Here is a 21,888-nt window from a genome sequence, read left to right on the forward strand (position 1 = left end):
TCTTGTCCCATGAGATAAGAGAAGATCTCCTCTTGTGCATGGCAGCATAGTGGCCCCTCCAGAAATTCGCAAAAATCGAATCAATCTTAAGGCAAATACTCCTAGGGAATTTAAAAAAGTTCATGAGGTAGGAGGGGGTTGAGGCCAGTGCAGATTTAATAAGAACACCTCGCCCTGCAAAAGATAATTGAGAAATTTTCCAAGAAGCCAGTTTTTTCTGTATACGTTCAATCACACCATCTGACTCTTTCACTTTGGACCTGCCATGAAAAAGATTAGTACCTAGATAGATGGAGTCCTGTTTCATTTCTTTGATTCCAATCAGGGAGCAAAGGGATCTTTTAGTCTCCAGGGAAACATTTTTACTAAAATGGATACAACTTTTTGAAAGATTAATTTGTTGTCCAGATAAGTCAGACAAAAGGTCCAAAACAGCCTTGATAGTCAAAAGGTCCTCAGATGTAGCTCGGCAAAAGATAAAGATATCGCCAGCAAATAGAAGATGAGAAATTTCGGGCGCCGTTCTGGAGATTTTGATCCCTTTGAACATGTTTAGGTCCCGGTAGGCGGAAAGAAGATGAGAAAGCACCTCCATTGCGACCAAAAACAAGTAGGGGCTGAGAGGGCACCCTTGTCGAATACCCCTAGAAACAGAGAAAAAATCAAAGGGACTGCCGTCAAGTTTGATAGAGAATGAAGTGGTGGAGATGAGAGCAAAAATGAGGCGTACCCATTCATCACTGAACCCCAAAAACCTAAGGATTGAAGTAATGAAGCCCCATTCCACCCTATCATAGGCTTTATACATGTTAATCTTGATGGCCACAAACCCCTGTTTGCCCTTACAATGATTCAAGAAGTGGAAGATTTCTTGGGCAATAATAACATTATCGCCTATTTGGCGCCCAGGGACAAAAGCAGCTTGAAAGGGGGATATAAAGGAGCGAAGAGTTCCCCGAAATCGCAAGGCCAAAATTTTTGAAAGATTAATTTGCTCTCTTCTTAATAATGAATTCTGGAAGTGTACAATGAGGTAAAATTTTAAAAATTTCTTAATTAATAAAGGCTGCTAATAATATCTAGTCTGCAAGTAATAGGAGTCAGCTTAGTCATTGCTGATCCTAGTTTCGTAGTTCTTATTCCCTCAAAATATATGTGGGAGTGCATGACATCTGTATCTTTTAGTTCTTTACATAAATCATCCCATGCTTTGAGTATAAACACAGTTTTGCAGGTTCATGTTTCTTTTTTCACCTGCGGGGTGACATGAAATGTTAATTATTGGTCATTGATAAAAGATCTTTGTTTCACTTGATTATCATATTCTCTTAATCTTTAGAATGTCTATGTGAGCCTGAGTATGAGAGGAGGAAAGAAACTCCTCATAAAGTGCAACAATTAAGAGGTGAAACAGCAAACGTGAACTTGGAAACGAGTCAAACAAATGTAACTCAATGAGCCAAATCGGATCAAGGTAAGAAAAACTCAAACTGGTTATGGTAGCAAGGGCACCAAATACTTAATTTGTGAGACCAAAAAAGTAAACAGAGAAACACTAGATTGACAAATTGCCATATCAGCTATTTTTTCCACATTATCAAGCATCCAGTTGAACAAGGAGATGGAAGAGCATACATTTATGTACAAAGTATTGAAGCCATGGTATTATTATTACATATCAGAATCAATGACGACTTGCTTCCGCATCAAGAGTCTTCAAAGTCTCGACTTTGCTAGGACTGCAAGGATTTCACACACCACTACCACCATTATTAGAGACTCTACAAGACCTCAACAACCCCCAAGAGAACCATTAATTTGAACATTTATATATATATTGTTTAACTATTATTTATATGGCCAAATGTTCTCTATGCTGAGGTTGTAGGCTGTGCCCAAACACATGGGGGTGGACAAATGACCACTCTGCCCCTGAATGGCAGGAATACCTAGTCCATGTGTCTGGGCGCAGACTACACTAAGGTACAGAGAACATTGACCCTATTTTTATATATGGCCAAGAGATTGCTATCTAATTGTGTAACATCTGCACCAGCGCAAGGGTCAATAAAAGTGATTGCAGAAACATTTGGTTGAATGAGATTTTTTTATTTATTGGGGGGTTGAACGGTTATTTCGTGTGGTCTTCTATCTAGATGTAAGAACCACGTGATCAGTTAGTGTTCTTTTTCCCTATATGGGCAAGAGATCACTATCTGGTTGTGTACTACGCCAGCATGGGGGTCAAGGCGTAAGAACCACACTGGTTAACATTCTTTTTCTATAGAACGTCACCCAGTCATGCAACGCACACCGCCCCTATGACCTGACACAGGGGCACGCGAAATGATTACCACCCCCTTAATCTTGGAAATGATAAGGGGTGTTGTAGTCATTTCACGCACTCCTGTGGCAAGGCAGAGGGGGTGACGTGTCTGGCGTGACCGGACTAAGTAGAGTGTAGTAAGGGCCACGTGTACACGGAAGCCATTGAGAGACCGCACTCGTTGACATTTGGTGGTGGTTATTTCGCCCCACTATGTCTGGGTGTGGCCATGCCTCTTCACAGAGAACTTTACTCCATAAACTGAATATGAAAAAAATTTAATGGAAAATCAGGGACGTAGGATGTGCCCAGACATAGGGCAAAACCGTCCCCCTGAATGATCAAAATAACCATCCTGTTTAATGAGTACCACCAAAGAGGGAGCAGGATGGGATATCGTATAAGAGGGGCAAAAGGGTCATTTCAAAGAAATAAGGAGAAAGAGAGAGATGTTAGCTTATGGTACACCGGTGGTGTGGCCAGGCTTTTCCCCATTTTGGGGAAAACTTGAAATGAAGAAAGGGACCATGCCGAACGAAACTTAGAACTTGCATTGGGCTTACTTATTGAGCATATGCATCGCCCCGGACCGGATCGGGTTTCACCTGAACCCGATCTGAATCCTATATGTGAGCCACCTTCCTGAAAAAAGACTTGTCAAGAAATTTATCAGCTTCCTACACCTCATGATCTGGGTCTTCCACTTCCGGTAACGTTTCCCTCTTTTTCTTACTCACCAACACGTTCTGCGAATGCTTCAGCTGGTGGACCGCCGTGTACAACCCCAGCGAAACCGACAACCCTATCATACCCAACACCACATAAACTGGCACAAAGTCACCCTTCAAACCCTTCGTTTTCGCCCAATGGGTCTCAACCGAATCCATCGTTGGCCCGTGAGTTTTCATTTTTGGGGCAGTCAAAGTCGTGAAAGATCGATACAGAGATTTCCCGTAGCTCTGCCATGGATAAAATTCTCAGAAAATGAAGAAGAAGAAGAAAGAAGATAAGAGAATTAAAATCAAGTAAAGTTTGAGAGTTTTTACCGGTGTTCTGAAAGCCATGATTGATCAAGAAAGAGTTCACAAAAATGGGAGTTAAAAGAGAGAATTTTTTTTTAGATGAGCAGAGGAAGGAAGTAATGTATGATGTTTTGATAAACTAATACTTATCCTTTCCTTTGGTGTATTTAAAAAGTGTTAAGAGATTTAAACACGAAGAGGTTAGAATGCTCTGGAAACTACAAATGGGTTTGTGATTAAATGAAATGGAATCTATAAACTGTATAGTATTTATGCCGGTGAGTTCTGGAAGCTTTATTTTACAAAAAAATAAGTTCTGGAAACTTTAGATTTTGAAAAAACAAAAACCGAAAAAGAGATAGCAATGGGTTTGTGTGGTAGGGCCCAGGTTTTTAGTAATCAATATCAGGATCAGTAGTAAGCGGGGAATCTTCACATAAGTGAGCGTACGTGAACGATTCACAGTCGTTTAGAATGGAATCTAATCTGTGAAAATATTTCATCTGAACGGTTGTGAGTCGTTCACATACGTGAAGATTCACCTCAACTCCCTCGATCAATATCGGTCTCTGTTGATATCGATCTAGATCAGCCTATATTGGACAGGATCGGACTATTTTATCTCTAATTTTTTTCTAAAAAAAAATTTATTTTATTTTTACCCTGGATCAATACCCATGGATCAGTATTGAATCGGCTAGGAATTAGTATCGATCTCCACTAATACAAATTGGCCGATCCAACCGATCTGAATCTGATTCCTCAAACCATGGTTGGGCCAGAACCGGTATCGTATCAGTCAGGAATATATATATATATATATATATAAATATAATTTTTTTTAATTACCCCTTGTCATATTCTCAAAAAAAAACTTAAACTAGGGTTATAAAAGGGTTAATAAAATTAATTTGAAAATGATACTATTAATGTCATTAAAAAAAAATTGTCATACAAAAAATGCGAAAAAGTATGGTTTCAATTTATGTCACATCTTGAGGGTGTCAATAATAAATCCCATCATGATAAATGGAAAAATCAATGTGATAGTCAAAGATCAATTACCTACTTAATTTGATGGACAATACAATTTGAAACAACTAAAATGGCAAAGACCTGTAATTGTAGGATGGTGGTATACTAATGTTACTTTTTTGGGTAAGAGATCGTTATAACATGTTCCCTGTAGCAGCACACAGGTCAATGAGAGTACGCACATGAGCATCAACATGGATGAGATTTTTTATTTCAATAGAGTGGAGCGATAATTTTGCACGCTCCTATGTCTAGATGCAGGGGCCACACGACCAAGCATCGTACTCTTCTTATGAGAGTTTATGTGGTACTTTGTACATATTTATAAGAAAGAAAGAACACTTTTAGGCTGCCTATCCAAGTAAAAAACAATCATCTAAAGTAGCTAATAAGTCTAATCTAATTAACTAAACAGGGAAGCACAGTTTGCTGAATGACATTGGCAAGATTTTGGTAAGCAACTTGTGTTGGGTGGACAGCATCAAGGAAAATAAACTTGGAAGGATTTGAGCTAAACTATTGCACAGAGGACCCATGTCTACGTATCCAGTCCCGCAACACCCTCTCAGTCTTTGCTCAAAACCTAATGAAATCAAATCAAACTCAATAAGAAACACTTCTCAAGCACATAAAATCAATCAAATAATTTTAGTCACAATTGTTTATGTACCATATTTCTTAGGGTTGAGAATCATGTACATTGAGGGATTGTATATATCTGCATAAGTAAGCTTGGCACCATGGAATGTAGCTTGCCACCTTGTGATATAACTAGGGTTGCAACAGGGTCGGGTTGGGCCGGGCTTTATAGAACCCTAACCCAACCGTAAGTCCCCTTAGCTGGGCCCAGGCCCAACCCGATCCTGACCCACCCTCAGGGTCGGGCCGGGCTGACTCTGATTGGCCCTGATCATGGGAAGGGGGAAGAAAATGCATGGGCTAGAATGGGCCGGAGAGAAAATTATCAATTTTACGTAAAATGACACTGTAATAAAATGTATTATATCACTTATTGTCTTCATATATAATATATTATATAAAAAATGTGGGTGACGTTTAAAGTTTATAATATAATATATTATAACAATAAATATTTTATAGTATAACTTAAAACAGGTCGGGCCGAGCAGGGCCAAGCTTAGCCCGAGGCTTCAACCCTAGCCCAACCCGACATTGACTCGGGCCGAAATTTCCAGCCCCGACCCGCCCTCGAGGCCAAATATCTTAGCCCAGGCCCTGTTCGAGCTCGGGGTGGGTTCAAGCCGACAGGGCCAAACTTGCACCCCTAGATATAACCCTGAAGCTTCATGTTATAGGATTGTAATCCCTCTACACACTTTTTGTTGGTAAGAATCCCTCTACACACTTATGCAAGCTACATTCCATGGGGCCAAGCTTACTGACGCTGCCGAGTTCATTGACTTATGTTGAGTTAGGACTGTTGAATGTCCGAGCTGCTAGGTGTCTACATCTCCACCTTGCATTGTCGTACTCCACGGCTTTAGGAATTAGAGAAGATTAAAAATCCGTCTTAACACAGGTTTCAGACAACTAGGCAACATTCTTTTTCCCTAAAAATTAATAATTTTTGGTCTATGGACCTAGTTGCGCCACATGAAAGGGTCAATCTAATAGTTCCTTTCGATAAATATCTATGTAATGGTCAATATTGAAAGCATGTAGCATCAAATTCATTTATATACATTTCCATGTAATTCATATTGACTTTTGTAGTTTTAGTTGTCTACTTCTAAAAGCATTAATTATTCCTTGGAACCTTTGTTTGGACTTAAAACTTCTTCATACATGATTAAGGAATTTTGGTTTAACCCATCAAACTTGTCATTTGCTAAATATTAGAATTTGCAGTCCAAAAAAAAGTACTAAATACTAGAATTGAATCACCGACCTGTATGAGTATGCTTCACTTATTATTTGGTGATGACATATATCCGTTTGCTTTCTTATATAAATACGATCATTCGATGCACTCTTAATGATAGTATAGAAAGGCATTAATTTATTTTTTACCAAAAAAAAAAAAAGAAAGACATTAATTTATTAAAACAAAATGACACTCTCCAAATCCTATCTAGTATTCTATTAAAAACAAAAAACACAATTGATTCAATTTTGGTTTTGAAGATACCCTTTGAGCCTTTTTTAACCAAGAGCCCTACTTTTCATTAAAAAAAGAAAAAGAAAAAGAGCCCTACTCCTTAAAAATAAATAAGATTATGCTCACATGTAATTGGATTTTGGCATTAGTCGTGGCATTACTAGATTTGACCAATTTACTAATTGGGTCCATCCATAATAGATTGGGTCACATGTTCGCTAAGGCTATGTTTGGAGGACAAGAAAAGAAAAAATTCAAAACAATTTAAATTTGAGGAGAGAGAGGGATTCGACTCCTCCCACAAAGTGCCCAAGGAGGCATCCAACAGCGTTGGGCATGCTGGGATGCACACCAGGCCTCACGTAGGCACACATCCCCTCGTGCCGAGAAACTCAACACAGTTGAATGCCTCCTTGGACACTCTCTGGGCGCTAGGATCGCAGGAAAAGAGCTCGATCAGAAAGAGACACATAAATCAATTATTATATCATCATTTTTTACATCTTATTTTGTTTTTCGTTTTTTGTTTTCCTTTCCTTTTCTTGGTTTCCAAAAGAGATTGTAATTGAATTGGACTTATTATTTACCCTAAGAAAAACAAAACTAAACAAAAAAAAAAAAAAAAGCATATGCTCTCTGTCTCTTTCCTTTTCTCTATCAATAATAAATTCATTGGTTCTCTTTTTGCTACGTGGGCAAGGACTCCTGAAGAACATATCTTTATTGGGGTAATTCCGTAATTCCCAACTTAAAAAAACCAAAAATCTATTCCCCAAACAAAATATCTTCAGTTGTTCTCAAATCTCAATCTGAAATACATAAAACCTCAAAACTCATTCTCTTCCTCTTTCTTTATTGTTATTTCTCATCTTCAAACTCTGAAAAGAAGAGAATGCCTTCTTCTACAGCTCTTGTTTCATATACTCCTCCAGCTTCAACCATTATTAGACCTTCAAACCTAAACCCAAATCATCAACACCAACTTAACTTCCTCTTCTGCTCTCCAAGCCCACCTAGAAGAAGAACACTCCATCATCTCTCTTTTAAACCCAGAGTTTCTTCTTCTTCTTCTTCTTCTTCTTCTTCATCTATTACAGAATTTGATCTCTACGAGCTTCTTGGCATCGACAGCACATCGAATCAATCGCAGATAAAGTATGCTTATCGTTCGTTGCAGAAGCGGTGCCACCCGGACATCGCCGGTCCGGCCGGCCATGACATGGCCATCATTCTTAACGAGGCTTATTCAGTTCTCTCTGACCCCAATTCGCGTTTGGTCTACGACAAGGTGAGTGAGGATCTGTTGCAATTGTTTGATCTTAGCCGTCCAATAGCATTACCATTCAATAAGAGGATTGAAATTTCATCCTCCTATGTAAACTGAATTATTGAAATCTTTTTTAAAAAAATTTGGTAATGACAAAAGTATAGAATAACTCCAGCAATCATGTCAGAATTTTTATTTCAATCAATTTTTTAAGATACAGAAAAGAAGGCATTTCATCTTTTCTATCGATTGTTATATTATGGGAAAAGGAGCACTAACCGGTGCTATGTGTGGGTGTATACTTGTACCCAAACACAACCTGGAGCAAAAAGACTATCGCACTCCTAGACCTTTCCGTCTTTTTAAGGGTGTGGCAATCTTTTAGCGTCAGACTGTGTTTGGGCACAAGTATACGCCCACACACAACACCAGTTAGCATTCTTTATCCCTTATATTATTTGGGAGAAATTCTCAATGTAGAGATGTGCGCCCTACGCCAGATAGAGAGGGGGTGAAATGACCACCCCACCCCCATAAAAGACAGTAATGATCATCGTCTTGATGTCATTGTGTGTGCTTACATTGGCTCTTGTGCATGCACAGGGGCCACGCTCCCCAAAATAGAAGTCTTGCACATATTTTTTTTGGATTAAGGGAGCTTGTATTAATAACATAATAGAAACATAATTACATCCTATAGTATTTCTTACCCGAAGCATTCGCTCGTATTAAGGGAACTCTTGCCCATATTATTTATAGGAAAGGGAAATAGTAACGATAGAATGACAAGGGATGTACATGTAAGGGTGCTAAATGGTTCGATTCCAATGTAAACAATTCAGTTTTTACCAACAAAAAAAAAAAATTTGTAAACAATTCAGTCTGGTTCGATGCAAGTTTTTTTTAGGTAAAACTGAAAATCACATGTTGAATCGAAACAATTTATAAACGGTTTCTCTTTAAATGGTTTTATAAGGTTTTTGTTTTTTTTATTCAAACGACTAATTTCTATTACATATCTTTTTAATTTTTTTTTATTTAAATAGATGTATAAATTGAATTCTTATATGTTTTATTTAAATAATTGTTTATTTATTTCATTACATATTTACTAATTTATTGTTACCACTAAAGGTTAATTGTTGTCATTACATATTACTAATAATTGTTTCTAATTAAACGATTTTTAAAATAGTTTATCATCGATTTAAACGGTTCAATTTAAACTGTTTAATTAATTGATTCTATATTTTAAAATCAAAACCAAACCATTTATTAACGATTTCACTGTTTTTAATCAGATTTTACGTGATGGTGGTGGTGGTGGTGCAGGAACAATCGAAAATAACGGAATTTAAAGGGTACACAGGGAAGCCACTCTACTCAACATGGTTCGGACCGGAAACGGAAGAACGTGCGGTGTTCGTAGATGAAGTCAAGTGTGTTGGGTGCTTAAAATGTGCGCTACTTGCCCAGAAGACATTCGCTATTGAATCAGCTTATGGTCGTGCACGGGTTGTGGGTCAGTGGGCTGACCCGGAAGACACAATCCAAGAAGCTGTAGATGCATGTCCTGTTAATTGCATCTGGTATGACAATTTATCACAATCCAAAACCCTGCTCTTATTTTCCTGTTCTTTAATAAAGGTATTTAATTTGGTAATATTTATGGATGTAAATAAGGCTGTAAACGGATCGGATTTGGCTCGAATAGTGCTATATCCGCATCCGCATCCGATTAGCTATTGGACGGATTCGAATAGTGCTAAACGGATACGGACATAGATACGGATTGGATAATTTTGCCGTTTACATGTAAATATAGCTTTTTGGATAGCTATAGCCTATCCATATCTGCATCCGTTTAGCTTTCGAATGGATTCGGATACTGCTAAACGAATACGAAAATGGATTTCGACTATTTATTTACACCCCTAGATGTAAAGGATTAGATTCGGATCGGATACGGATCGGATGTGATTAAAGCCAGATATTCCCTACTTGAATACGGATACCTCTAAACGGATTCGGATGCGAATCTGATTTGGATTTTCGACCATCCGTTTACATCTTTGTCTTGTGTAACCCGGACCTTCCTCCCCCTAGCGGATACAATTCACTCTCAATCCATATCTCTTAAACCATGATTCTCCTTTCATCATATTCTAGAACGTGTTGAATCTTTAAAAACCCTCAAAATCATTATTTACTTAATTTTTTATCACCAAGTGTTCGGTTTTTTTTTGAACGGATTTTAATCGGAGTATTCGAATTATTTTCCAAATATCTCTAAAAGTCCAAATGAATACGGATGTCCCTAAACGGATATGGATGCGGATTCAGATTTCAGTTATCCATTTACATCCCTAGTAATATTATTAAGGGACAAGGGTGGTAATTCTCTATCCGCCCGCCCATCCCTCAAAACCCGTTTATAAATGGGTGGTTTGGGTTGGTGATATTACTAACAATGTCAATTGGTTCAGTTTCAGTCTGGTTCAAGATACATCATGTGGAACCAAAATCAAACCGAAACTTAATAATATGCTGTTTTTAATTGGGTTTTTTATTCGATTTTTTACCCAATTTGTATTCGGTTTGAGTCCTATTTTAGCTAATCAAACCAGAGGAGATGGGCGGGGCGGCAGTAAGATTGTTTTTGTTTCTCATATGAGGGACTAAATTAACCTCTCTAACCAGCTTTCACTGTGTATTAATATTAATTAGGTTTGTGGAGAGATCTAACTTGGCGGCCTTGGAATACCTAATGTCCAAACAGCCACGTGGCAATGTCAGAATGAGTGCTGGGAATGCGGTTGGAACACGAGTCGCTGATGTATTAACTGAAGTGGAGAAATTTCAAACCAGATATGTTGAAGCCAAAAGAAAAGGTGCCAAATCTAATGATTCGAAGGTATGAAGTAAAGACAAAGTTACCCTTATTATCTTTTACACTCGGGTCTGCCTTGTAGTTCAAAATGGATATAATTACAGAGAAGGATACGGATTAAACTGGATCATGGGTCTGACCCATTTCTTTTAAAACCCTACGAAGTAGTGTCCTTATTGAGATTGCTTAAATTTAAGGGTGTCAATCGGTTCAGAATACAACTTGTGAAAACCGAAACCTAACTGAAAAGGTGTCTATTTTTTAAACCTATCGGTTCTATTTATATTCAGTTCAGTATTTGGTTTTGACCTGTTTGTATTTGATTTGAGCCCTATTTTAGGTGTTTGGGCCAATTTTTTACATCTTCATCAACAAAAAAAATCTCTTATTTGTTTGGGTCATAATCCACCAAACTGAATGTATTTGGTTCGATTCGGTTTGAGCCGACAGGACAGTTTTAGAAATGAAACTAAACCAAACCAATTATTTTAGTTCGGTTTGATTTTATTTTAAATGACCGATTTTGATTTCGGTTCTAAATTGACACCCCTGAAAATGTTGTTTCTTCAGGAGTCAGACCTCCAAAGAGAAGCCATCATGTCAGCAATTCACTCCATCAGATCATTCTCAAATTGGTGGTACTGGATATCACCCAAACCTGGAGAATCCTGCCTGAATTTGATTCCGGTTACCACAAAGCCCACTCTACCACCAGGTACAGACAAGCTTAGAAAAGCAGTTGCTGCCAGGAGACAAGCTGCAAGAGAGAAAATTGGATCCTCCTCATCTAGCAGTAGTTACAGCCTAAATCATGAGTACTGGAAGCCATCACCCCTAATACTTCCTGCAGCTACAACAACTGATCAGAGCTCTGATTCAAATTCAACTTCAGGGTCTAGACCTAAGATGAGAGAGTCAAAGGTCAAAGAAGAAGAGAAGTATGGGGCCTCAGTGGATAACTATCAAAGGGATCCCATCCGATGGAGGATTCCGGTGGCAATGGCGACTGTCGGGGCAGTGATAGTACGGTTGCAAGTCGGAGATCAGGGGGCAAGTGGAAGTGATGGCTTGAAAGATCACATAGCTGGCTCCATGGTGTTACAGATTGTTAACAGCTCTTGGTTACAAGTCATTTTGGCTGGGGTGACTTGGTATCTTATTGGTATGGCAATGGTAGAATTGGTGGATGTTTTTAGAATCAAGGGAGAGAAAGCAGGTAACAAAAGAGAAAGTTAGATCGTATAGCAACATATAATAATTCTAGTTTGATTATTGACAAGCATTATTTGTAATAATAATGTATAAAGGCTATCAATGATGGGTACCCAGAAGCCCAAATTTATAATATCAGATTAACCATACGCATCTCATTGGTTAAGTTCCAGATCAAAACGCAAAGAAGCCCCTTGAAAGTGACTTCAAAGTGAGGAAAATTTACACAACTGCATCTGATAGATCCCATTACAATGAAATGAGACTTAAAACTGTGTACTGTAAACTCACTTTGAACCCTTTGCAGTGATCATCCTTCACAACAAAATTCAGGCCACAGTTGATTGTCAAGGAAGAGGGCAATGTTAGATTGCAACGAGGCATGTCCACCACAATACGATAGGAGCACAAAGGCAGAGTTGTCTATCAATTGAAGAGACATTGGAACAGATAGGATAGTGTTGCTGTGTTCAAACATGCCTTCTTTGCTTAGCACGCTTCCAGGACTGCTTACCCTTAATCTTCCATTTCTGGTTCCCAACTGACTGGTTCTGCTCCTCGATCTCTCGAACCTTCCGTTTCCTACAAAAGAATAGATCTCATGGAGCTTAGCAACAAAGGTTTATGATTAAAAACTGATATGTCCAATAGATGAAATCATAAGAAAATTCAGAAACCAATGAAAGAAATCAAGAAAGCAGGAAATTTAGAAATCCCCTTCTTTTATTCTCATTCCTCTTGTCCAGGATCATCAGATACAAATTCAAAGATGAAGAGCAAAACAAAAATATCACTACTGTGTAAACCAAGAGTTTGAGAATAAGCATTACAATCTCCAAGATCTTTCTGGGGGAAGGGGAATAGGCTATCGATTTTTATACCATGTATCCTATTTTCAAATATCTATTAAGACAACTAGCAATACTCAGTGAACCTGAGTTATTCAACAATTGTAACCAAGAAAACAAATAAATGAATGGAAGTCATGATACAATATTTGTACCTATACTCCCCAAGGGACCGATCAGAAAGTAGCTCATCAGCAAGGGTTGCTTTCCTCTCCTTCTTAGTGAGCCTACCAGAGAAAAAATCTGATGCAGACTCGACCACTGTACCAACCTGATTGATTTATGAAGCAAACAGAGGCTTTACTAATTAAACAAATTAAAATTGACATATTTCATCTACTTCACAAAAGTAGGACAGACTTTTGCCTGGAAAAAAAGGGAGGTAAAAGAAAAGGTATACTGCTATAATCAATAACTTGCCTGGAAATACTTGGGGAGCGTCTTTGACTTTGAATCACCCTTTTTATAATGCCTCTTTGGATCAATTACACTACGCAACTGCACCATCAATAATTAAAAATATCAACAACAATCACTTATGTTTCTCCAACAAAAATATAATCACCAAGCTAGAGAATAGAGATGTGGGTGCATGATCACCATTAAAGACTATCATTTTACAGATTTCATATAGTATTAGTGTATTTCAAGTTGACGAGCAGTCTATGTGCATATATAGTCATTTTGGGTTGTTATGATCTTTGGTAAAAGCGATCAGAAAACCTACACAAAAGCAAAAAAGCAAAGCCAACTATCTAACTTATTTTTTCAGGCTTATTAATATGTACCTTAAAAAAATGTAAACTGACATGATGTCAATCTGACCAGAATATCAAGAATAAAAGAAATAAAGTGGAGTCACATAAGGAGCAGTATATTGTTTGGGGGAATAAATATTATATGTTTGCATAATTTAACCAGTATCTCAATTCTGACAGGATAACTCAGAAACAGTCTTAATAGCATGCCTAAATGAATCAAGATGGTTGCCAGAGTCTAACAGAGTCAGCAACAACCGTTTTATTATCATGGCTTCTTAGACCCCCCCACATCCGATAATACTATGATCATACTTGTCAAGGCAGCTAGGCAACCCAAGGCAGTCAAAGAGGGGGGGGGGGGGGGGACCAACGCGACACCTTGACAACTATGACATGATACTTCGAAAGATATGATTACAATCCAATGGGCTGAAATTGACCTTTGGACAGTTATATTATAGGTTGGATCTTTTTTTTTAAATTTCATTGTAATGGGCCTAATTAATAAGCCTATAATTATTGCAGATCCCTCAGCAAAACACCTTTTGCCTCTGCTTCGTACCCCTTCCCCCTTCGTTAACAAAACCTCAGTAATGTAGTCCTAGATAGGTAGGAGACCTACTAGGAGCCAGATAACAGAATAAATAGCAAAAAGGGGCTGCTGGTTCACATGGACAGCCTAGGTTTTAGGTTAATACTAGGGTTTAGGATGGGAATTTGGGAATGGGTCTTATATGGTTTTAATATACAGGTTTAGGGGACTATTATGATACAAAAAAAACAGGATTTGGTTCAGTTTAAAATTCCTGCAGAATTAGGGTTAGGGTTTCGGGTTTTAGGGTTAAGGGAAACTACCAAAACTAGGGTTTCAAGTGGGCTGTGAGGGCTGGGCTTGGGATCGAATGTAGGGGACTGTGAGAGGAGGATTCGACCAGGATATGGTCCAATTCTGATGGTCAGAATGGGCTGTGGGCAATTTAGGGCTTATGGGGCTATTATGGAGAAGAAGGATTTAGGGTTTTGGGTGATGGATATGGGCAGCAGTTGGGATCAAGTGTAAACCATGGTGAGGGGAAGCTGTGGCTTAAGTTTGAGAGGATTCTAATGGAGAACAGATCTGGACAGAATTGAGATCCTCCTAGGGTTTATGAAAATTCAAATTCAAATTCACACTGGAATCCACCGGCAGTAACTTAAATGTTTGAAGGATGAAACCACCTTCGAAGAGAGATCCTCCCAGCCGTCACGGCGTAAAGAGTCGCAGGAATCCACCCACCCTTCCACCTTGAAGTCCACAAGGATGCACACTCACACAGGGGAGCAAGGAACAGCAGCAATGGCAGCCACGAAATCTGTTTTTTAACTTCAAATAATCTGTGGGGGAGCCCTCCACGATATACTTTATTTATAATAAAGGCCTAAGCCAAATCCTAGTACAAATTAATGTCTCTTCCTTCTAAAATCGTGGAAGGAAGAGTTCTAAACTAAATTAAATTAAAACAGTAAATTGACTAAGATACCCCTACTAACTTAAAAATAAAAGACTCTAACTTAAACAACTAATTTAAAGGAAGATTCCATATTAGCCAATAGGATATAAGAACCTATTAACCAATAGGAACACTTCACTTAAATTAGACCCATTGAACCAATTGGATGCAACCAATTCTAAATCGGTTCAATCTAAAAAACAGAAAAATAACTAAGTATGGAAAATATAAATCCTAACCTACGGCTCCCTATTCAAACCCTAAGTTCAAGGCCTCTTCTTCTTCTTCTTCCTTCTTGGAGCTGCATCACTCAGCCCTACCCCTGTTCACTCAGCCCTACCCCTGTTAACCACCACTTGCCCCCCATTCCCAGCTCTTACCTACCCCCGTCGCTGCCCCCAAGGAAGTCCCCTTTTCCCAAAAAAACCTTTTTGACCTTTCCACGTGTCCCAACAGAACCCTATCCCTCTCCCCTTGTCCCATCTCACTTAAACCCGACTTCAGATGACCCGAACCATCACCCCATCACTTTAACCCACTTATCCCCCTCCCCATCTCCTTTGAACCAAACCGGCTGAAGCCTGTTGACCCAGTCACTGTTCCCCTTACCAGTTCCACTCGGTTCAGCTCCTCCCTGGTTTGCTTTCCCCCTTTGAAAGATTACCGTCTCAGGCCCCGTAGTGTTCCACCGGGGTCCAGAGTTAGTTCCTCCTCTGGTTGGCTGCCCCCCTCCCCCCCCCCCTCCCCCTCCCCCTCCCCCTCCCCTCTAATGATCCCTTGGACTATTTGGAATGTCCGTGGACTAAATGCTCTGGCCAAACAAGCTAAGATCCGTGCTCATCTCAAATCCTCCAAATCCCCCCTTTGCTGCCTCCTTGAAACCAAGGTGCTTGAACCCAATTCGTCCCGGATTGCCCACTCTCTTGCCCCCTCTTGGTCCTTCCTATCGAACTATGACCATTCTCCTTGCGGCCGAATATGGATTTTTTGGGATCCCTCCAAATTTCATATTTCGGTCTCATCCTCCACCTCCTCCCAATTACTCCATCTCAGCATTTCTGACCACCTTCACAACCACCTCTTCTTCTTCACCATGGTCTACGCCCTCAACCGCCACCCGGATAGGATTCCTCTCTAGGATGACATCCGATCCATTTCTTTGTCTATTGGTTCCTCTCCATGGGGCATTAGAGGAGACTTCAATGTCGTCCGCTTAAGTCATGAAAAGTTGGCTGGCTCTCCTATCGACCTCCAAGCCGTTACAGCTTTTAACTCCTGTCTTGAAGACTCTAGGCTTAACGACCTCAGTGGTCGGGTGCTGATCTCTCCTGGCACAACAAGCGCTCTGGCATCGACAGAGTTGCTTGCAAGCTTGACAGAGTCCTCGTCAATGATCCTTGGCTCTCCTCCCTTCCTTCCTCCTATGCCTTCTTTGACCTTCCTGGTCTTTCTGACCATTCCCCCATATCTCTTTTTGTCCTACCATTCTTATCCTTTGGCCCTAAACCCTTCAAGTTCTTTGACATGTGGTCCTCCCACCCTGGCTTCCTCCCTGTTGTCCAAGCCGCTTGGAACATCCCTATCCACTCCTTCTCCTCCCTCTCCTCGCCTTCTCTAAAAAGCTCAAAAATGTCAAGATGGCTCTCAAATCTTGGAATTCTTCCACCTTTGGCGACATTTCTTCTCGTGTCTCCTCTTGTTGGGACACCCTCTCCTCCATCCAACTCCGCCTCCAGTCTGATCCCCTCAACCCTTCCCTCGCTAAAGAGGAAGTCCTTGCTGCCTCTAAGCTGTCCTCCTCGCTCTCCCAAGAAGAAAGTTTCCTTAAGCAAAAATCCAGAATCAAATGGCTTGAGTTCAGCGATTCAAACCCTGCCTTCTTCCACCGATCCCTTAAAGCCCGCTCCAACTCCAATTCCATCCTTTCTCTAACCTCCTCTGATGGCTCGGTCCTCTCCTCTGTTGATGCCATCAAATCTGAAGCTGTGACCTATTTCACTGGTATTTTTTGCCCCCCCCATCTCCACCCAACCCTCCCTTCCTGTTGACCTGCTCAACAAATTCATCCCCCCCACCTCCTCAACTCCCTCAGCTCCATCCCCTCCGACTCTGAAATCACCTCCGTTGTTCGCTCCCACAAGGCTAGCAAAGCTCCCAGCCCTGATGGATTCAACATGGGGTTCTTCTCCACTTGCTGGGACATCATCGGTGTCGAGCTTATCACTGCCATTAAGAGCTTCTTCTTCAACCCTCATCAGATCCAAAGCATCAATCATACCTTTCTCTGCCTCATCCCCAAGTCCTCTGGAGCCTCGTCCATGTCTGACTTTAGACCCATCTCCCTCTGTAATCTCCTTTACAAGTTCATTGCTAAAATTCTCGCCAACCGGCTCAGCCTTGTCATTGACTCCCTTGTCAGTTCCTACCAATCTGCCTTCATTGCTGGGCAAAGCATCTCGGATAATATCATCCTTTGCCAGGAAATTGTTTGAGGGTTCGACCGCAAATCCCACTCTCCGTTTGCCTTTTTGAAAATTGACATCCATAAGGCTTTTGGCTCCATCCGTTGGGATTTCATCTCTCAAGTCCTCCTCAAGATGTCCTTCCCTCCCATCTTTGTTAACTGGATCCACTCCTGCATCTCCACCCCTCGCTTCTCTGTTCTTCTGAATGGCAGCCCAGCTGGTTTTTTCCCCTCCTCTGTTGGTATTCGCCAAGGTTGTCCCCTCTCTCCTTTTCTCTTTTGCCTTTCCCTGGAGGTTCTGCTTTGGCTGGATAAATGGCACCCTTCTGGTGTCCTCTCTTCCATTGTGAGCCCCCGAGATATGTACTCCTCTGGTTTGGACAGATTTGCCCCTGTTGCCTCTTTCATCACCAGTAGCTCTTGGTCCCCCCTCTCCTATCCCCCCCTCGCCGACCTGTGGAGCTCCCTCCCCCCCCCATCCCCCCTGGGCACCGCGATAGAGGTGACACCACCTTGTGGCTCCCCTCCCCCTCCGGTAGATTCACCTCACTCCGCTTGGGACTTGGTTAGACATAGAGGGACCCGCTGTCCTTGGCACAGAGTTGTTTGGTTTAGAGGCTACATCCCCCGCCATAGCCTCACCGCTTGGTGCACCCTTGCAAATTGCCTCCCCACCCAAGCCTTCCTCATTTATCGGCATATTCAGGAATCTCCCAGTTGCTATCTCTGCTGGAATGGGACTGAAGATGCAGATCACGTGTTTTTCACCTGCCCCTTTGCTTCTTCCATCTAGTCCCGTGTTCTTCGCCATTGTTGGCCAGGTTGGCGCTCCCCCCTTCGCCCCAGCAGGAAATGGATTTGGATTGACATGACGTTCAGTGGAAAGTCGATTTGTGATTCGGTTGGCAAGATTGCATTTTGTGCCACTATCTCCCACATTTGGATGGAACGCAACCTTAGAAGATGGATGTTGATGTAGTCCTAGGAAGGAGTAATCCCACTAGGAGCCAGGGTAATGGGTTCACCTAACAAGGCTGGCCGATTGGGGCAGCTTAGGCTAAATGGGACAGAAATTAGGGTTAGGGTTAACTAATGGTAATGGGGTCTATAGGGTTTTAATATGCAGGTTTTAAAGGTCTTAATGAACTAGGTTTGGTTAGCTTTGAATAAGCTTCTTAAATTTCAGAAATTCTAGGTATAGGGTTTCGGGTTTCGGGTTTTGAGAATGAAGGGGGAGATGAGATTTAGGGTTTAGAGCTGGAATTAGGGCTGGAGCTTAAGGTAGAGTGTTAAGGGCAGTGTAGGGGTGTTTCAGTTGTAATATGGGCAGATTTGAATGGTTGGATTGGTCTGGGTGATTTTTAGGGGTTTAGGTTTTAATGGAGAAGGAAGGGGATTAGGTTTTGAGTTGTAAGTTGGGGCTGGGATGGCAGTCGAGTGGAGGGTCTGCTGTGAGGGGGTTGTGGTCAGATTTTGGATGAAAATTAATGAAGGATGAGGGCTGGACTGGTTTAAGAATAATTAGGGTTTATGAGAATTGATTGGGAGAGTGTATGTCTAGGTTAGAAGGTGAGAAACAGCAAGGTAGTTGCAGGAAAAATAAATAACCTACTTGTTTTGCAGGGGATCTGAAAACAGCAAGTAGAATCAGCTTGTAGAAGAAAAAGGACCTCCCGATCTACAAGATGCAAGGAGTCGCCGGAGTCCACCAGCCCTCACCCTTGATATGACTCACAAGGGCTCCTTGATATTACCCACAAGGAACACTCTCAAAGAGCAAGCAGCAGCATTCATGGCAGCAGCATAAAGAAACGATTTTTTAAAGCATAATAGGTGGGGGAGCCTCTCCCACGATTTCTTATTAAATAAGGGGCCAAAGGCCTTATTCCTAAATCTATTACAAATCAAATCTCATACTTAAATCGTGGAGAGGTGGACCAATTTAAAAATAACTTAAAAACTTAAAAGAAAAAGACTTATCTACCCCTAATGACTTAAGACAACTTAAAACAACTTAAATAAAAGAAGATTCCCTACTAGCCAATAGGATATAAGAACCTCTTAGCCAATAGGATCACTTCACTTAAATTAGGCCAATTGAACCAATTGGATGCAACCAATTTAAGCTGGTTCAATTAAAAACACAAAATAAAAACTAAGTATAGAGCTGAAATAAACTAAACTAAGGCTCCTACTAAAACCCTAGGCTTAGGGTGGCTTCTTCAATTCGAGGAGGCTAGGATCTACATCAGACATCCAACTCCCGCTCTTTCTACCCAATTTGGAAGGCCATCTTTTTTTATGTTTCGTCTAAGATCAAATCCCTTCCCCCTTCGGTTGTGAAGGATTCCCCAAGGAACAGGCTCATTGTTGTATCCTGGGGTCTCCCTCTATCCATTTTGCGCCCTAGCTAGTTCCTAGCTTCGGCTTTGTTTGCCCTTGGGCTTGTATATTCCTTCTCTTTTCTTCGTAATTAAATTTTTATTCATCCAAAAAAAAAAATAAGCCTATAAAGTGAGAATAAAGTTAGTACACAGGATTAGTAGTTAGATATTTGGGTAAAATTAAAATACTTAATAGTTAGTTAGGCTTCTATTTCCAGTCTATTTACTTTATTCTGTGTGATAATAGTGATTAGAACTCCTTTAATGAGTCAATGTAGGAATTTTAGTTCTTTATATATGAATATAACCCCCCTCAATTAGAGACAAATTGAAAAGAATGAGTTGTTTTTTTTAAAGAGTTTTGAAGTTGCTGAGTTTGGCATACGAGAGTCCCGATTTCTTCTCTTCTGTTCTCTCTCTCCTCTTTCTTCCCCACAACTTCTCCCTTTCCCCTTATCCTTGTGACTCCCTTTGTTTCCTAACAAATCAAGTTCTTCTTCTCTTCCATCAATCTGAAACCCACCACCAACAGATCCTCTGACGATCTGCATTCTAGCATAGTTATCAAGGTGGCAAGGTGACCATGGCGGTTAAGAGGGGCCAAAACCAAGGCGGCCGCCAAGGCGTCCAAGGAGCCTGGACGCATTGATAACTAACTATGCATTTTAGTGATTTGCATTGGCCACCAGAGAACAACCTTGTAGAAGCACACAAACAGCATAAACTGAACTTGAAGCCATTAAAGTTGGTATCCAAGCAGCAAAGGACTTCAGTTGAAGGAAGTGAACCAAGAAAAATCATGAACAGAAGTAAATAGGCTTCTCTTTTTTCACAGGCTGGCCATGAATCATTTTGGGCTCCTGTCAGAGGTCTGATATTTATTAGTCTTTACAAATTATATCCATCTGTTGTGTACCCAAACAGAAAATTGTGCAGTCCAGTCTATGAACCAACTTTGAGAGCCATTATATGGATTCTGCATCTGAATGGATCGTCTGTTTCTGTATTGGTCACTAGGATTTTAAGAGATGGATCATAAGTTGCTGACAACTATAATGCAGAAACTCTTCCACATATGGAACGAATCTATATGCATTTTCTTAACACCCCTCTTCCGCGAGCGCGCGCACACGCGGGGGGGGGGGGTAGGGGGAGTATCTAGCATTTCTAGGATGAGAACTAATCAAATCAAGTGATGTCTATGACCTTACCAGTCAAAATCAAGATGCAAGTAAGCTTCTCTATTTTCCAGGTTCCATCTCTTCATAAATAAATAACATATTAATAAACTTTTATCGTAGGCCTTTCCAAACCGAAAAAAATATCTGAATCACCCAAGAAAACAATATTAAACATTTTTATAACAGCCCAAGTCATCATAAGGCTAAAATAATGCAAGCAGATCAGTTCTAAAGCAAATTTGAGCAAAACCAAAATCAAATTTGTAATAGAAACAAGGGAAGATACACACCTTTAGCATTTGGAGATCTTTCTTTAACTCTGGAGTGAGGGTTGGGGCAGGCATTTCAAACCTGTGTACACATAAAAGTAATTATAAAATTACAAATATTGGCAAGGGCACACCTTGTAACCTGCAACTGTGAACAAACTTGTCCTTGTTGGCATCCCACTTACCAGCTTTTACCAGCTGTATCTTTAACTTGTTTCCGCAGAAACTTGTTCATCTTCTTAGGGTCATTGGGTGGAACAAAGAGTCCATCAACAAGCTCACTTTCAGGCTTCCATACCACATTTCCGGGTAGTTTCTGTACTGAATCAGACCCAGTTTTTATCACAGATGGGAGAAGTACCTTTGGCTCCCATGTAAGGCCAATGGATGACCTGTTCTCAGGCATTCTATTTGAATCAAACTCAAACAGTATGCCCGGACGTATTTAATATAGCAACCTACATTTTAAAGAAGACATCATTAGGTTTCAAAAAATCAAAACAGCCAAGAAGAAGCCCTCATAAGAATACATAATTTTCAACAAACATAGAGAAAGGTCTGCAATCAACTTCAACACCCTCAAGTGAACCCTAAATTATAAGAGAAGCTATATACACTAA

General features: G+C 40.4%; 2 protein-coding genes across 3 annotated transcripts; one reads left to right on the plus strand and one right to left on the minus strand.

Annotated features, from left to right (window-relative positions):
• Positions 1-851: 851 nt before the first annotated feature.
• On the minus strand, positions 852-21,755 carry LOC122665295 (rRNA-processing protein fcf2-like). 2 transcript variants are annotated; one of them, XM_043861412.1, is made up of 6 exons: positions 21,454-21,755; positions 21,290-21,350; positions 13,140-13,217; positions 12,875-12,990; positions 12,340-12,453; positions 852-893 (listed from the first exon to the last, which is right to left on the minus strand). In XM_043861412.1, exons 1-5 carry the CDS (start codon positions 21,672-21,674, stop codon positions 12,342-12,344), a joined length of 588 nt encoding a protein of 195 aa, XP_043717347.1. In that variant the 5' UTR covers positions 21,675-21,755; the 3' UTR covers positions 852-893; positions 12,340-12,341. The 2 variants fall into 2 exon arrangements, with proteins under 2 accessions (XP_043717347.1, XP_043717346.1); XM_043861411.1 differs by lacking the exon at positions 852-893 and having other exon boundaries at positions 12,229-12,453; positions 21,454-21,754.
• LOC122665294 (chaperone protein dnaJ C76, chloroplastic) lies at positions 7,378-11,933 on the plus strand. Its single transcript, XM_043861410.1, has 4 exons — positions 7,378-7,790; positions 9,102-9,358; positions 10,497-10,683; positions 11,230-11,933. Exons 1-4 carry the CDS (start codon positions 7,395-7,397, stop codon positions 11,893-11,895), a joined length of 1,506 nt encoding a protein of 501 aa, XP_043717345.1. The 5' UTR covers positions 7,378-7,394; the 3' UTR covers positions 11,896-11,933.
• Positions 21,756-21,888: the final 133 nt, after the last annotated feature.

The sequence above is a fragment of the Telopea speciosissima genome, chromosome 6 (assembly GCF_018873765.1).
Source record: "Telopea speciosissima isolate NSW1024214 ecotype Mountain lineage chromosome 6, Tspe_v1, whole genome shotgun sequence".
Taxonomy (NCBI): domain Eukaryota; kingdom Viridiplantae; phylum Streptophyta; class Magnoliopsida; order Proteales; family Proteaceae; genus Telopea; species Telopea speciosissima.

What these genes read in the sequence shown, in the direction of transcription:
- LOC122665295 (XM_043861412.1), bottom strand. Translation starts at nt 21,674, where the DNA reads ATGCCTGAGAACAGGTCATCCATTGGCCTTACATGGGAGCCAAAGGTA. An exon ending in AAGATCTCCAAATGCTAAAG is followed by an intron (nt 13,218 to 21,289) that starts GTGTGTATCTTC and finishes TTGATGGTGCAG; the next exon opens with TTGCGTAGTGTAATTGATCC. An exon ending in CGGTCCCTTGGGGAGTATAG is followed by an intron (nt 12,454 to 12,874) that starts GTACAAATATTG and finishes ATTCTTTTGTAG; the next exon opens with GAAACGGAAGGTTCGAGAGA.
- LOC122665294 (XM_043861410.1), top strand. Translation starts at nt 7,395, where the DNA reads ATGCCTTCTTCTACAGCTCTTGTTTCATATACTCCTCCAGCTTCAACC. An exon ending in CGCGTTTGGTCTACGACAAG is followed by an intron (nt 7,791 to 9,101) that starts GTGAGTGAGGAT and finishes GTGGTGGTGCAG; the next exon opens with GAACAATCGAAAATAACGGA. An exon ending in CCAAATCTAATGATTCGAAG is followed by an intron (nt 10,684 to 11,229) that starts GTATGAAGTAAA and finishes TTGTTTCTTCAG; the next exon opens with GAGTCAGACCTCCAAAGAGA.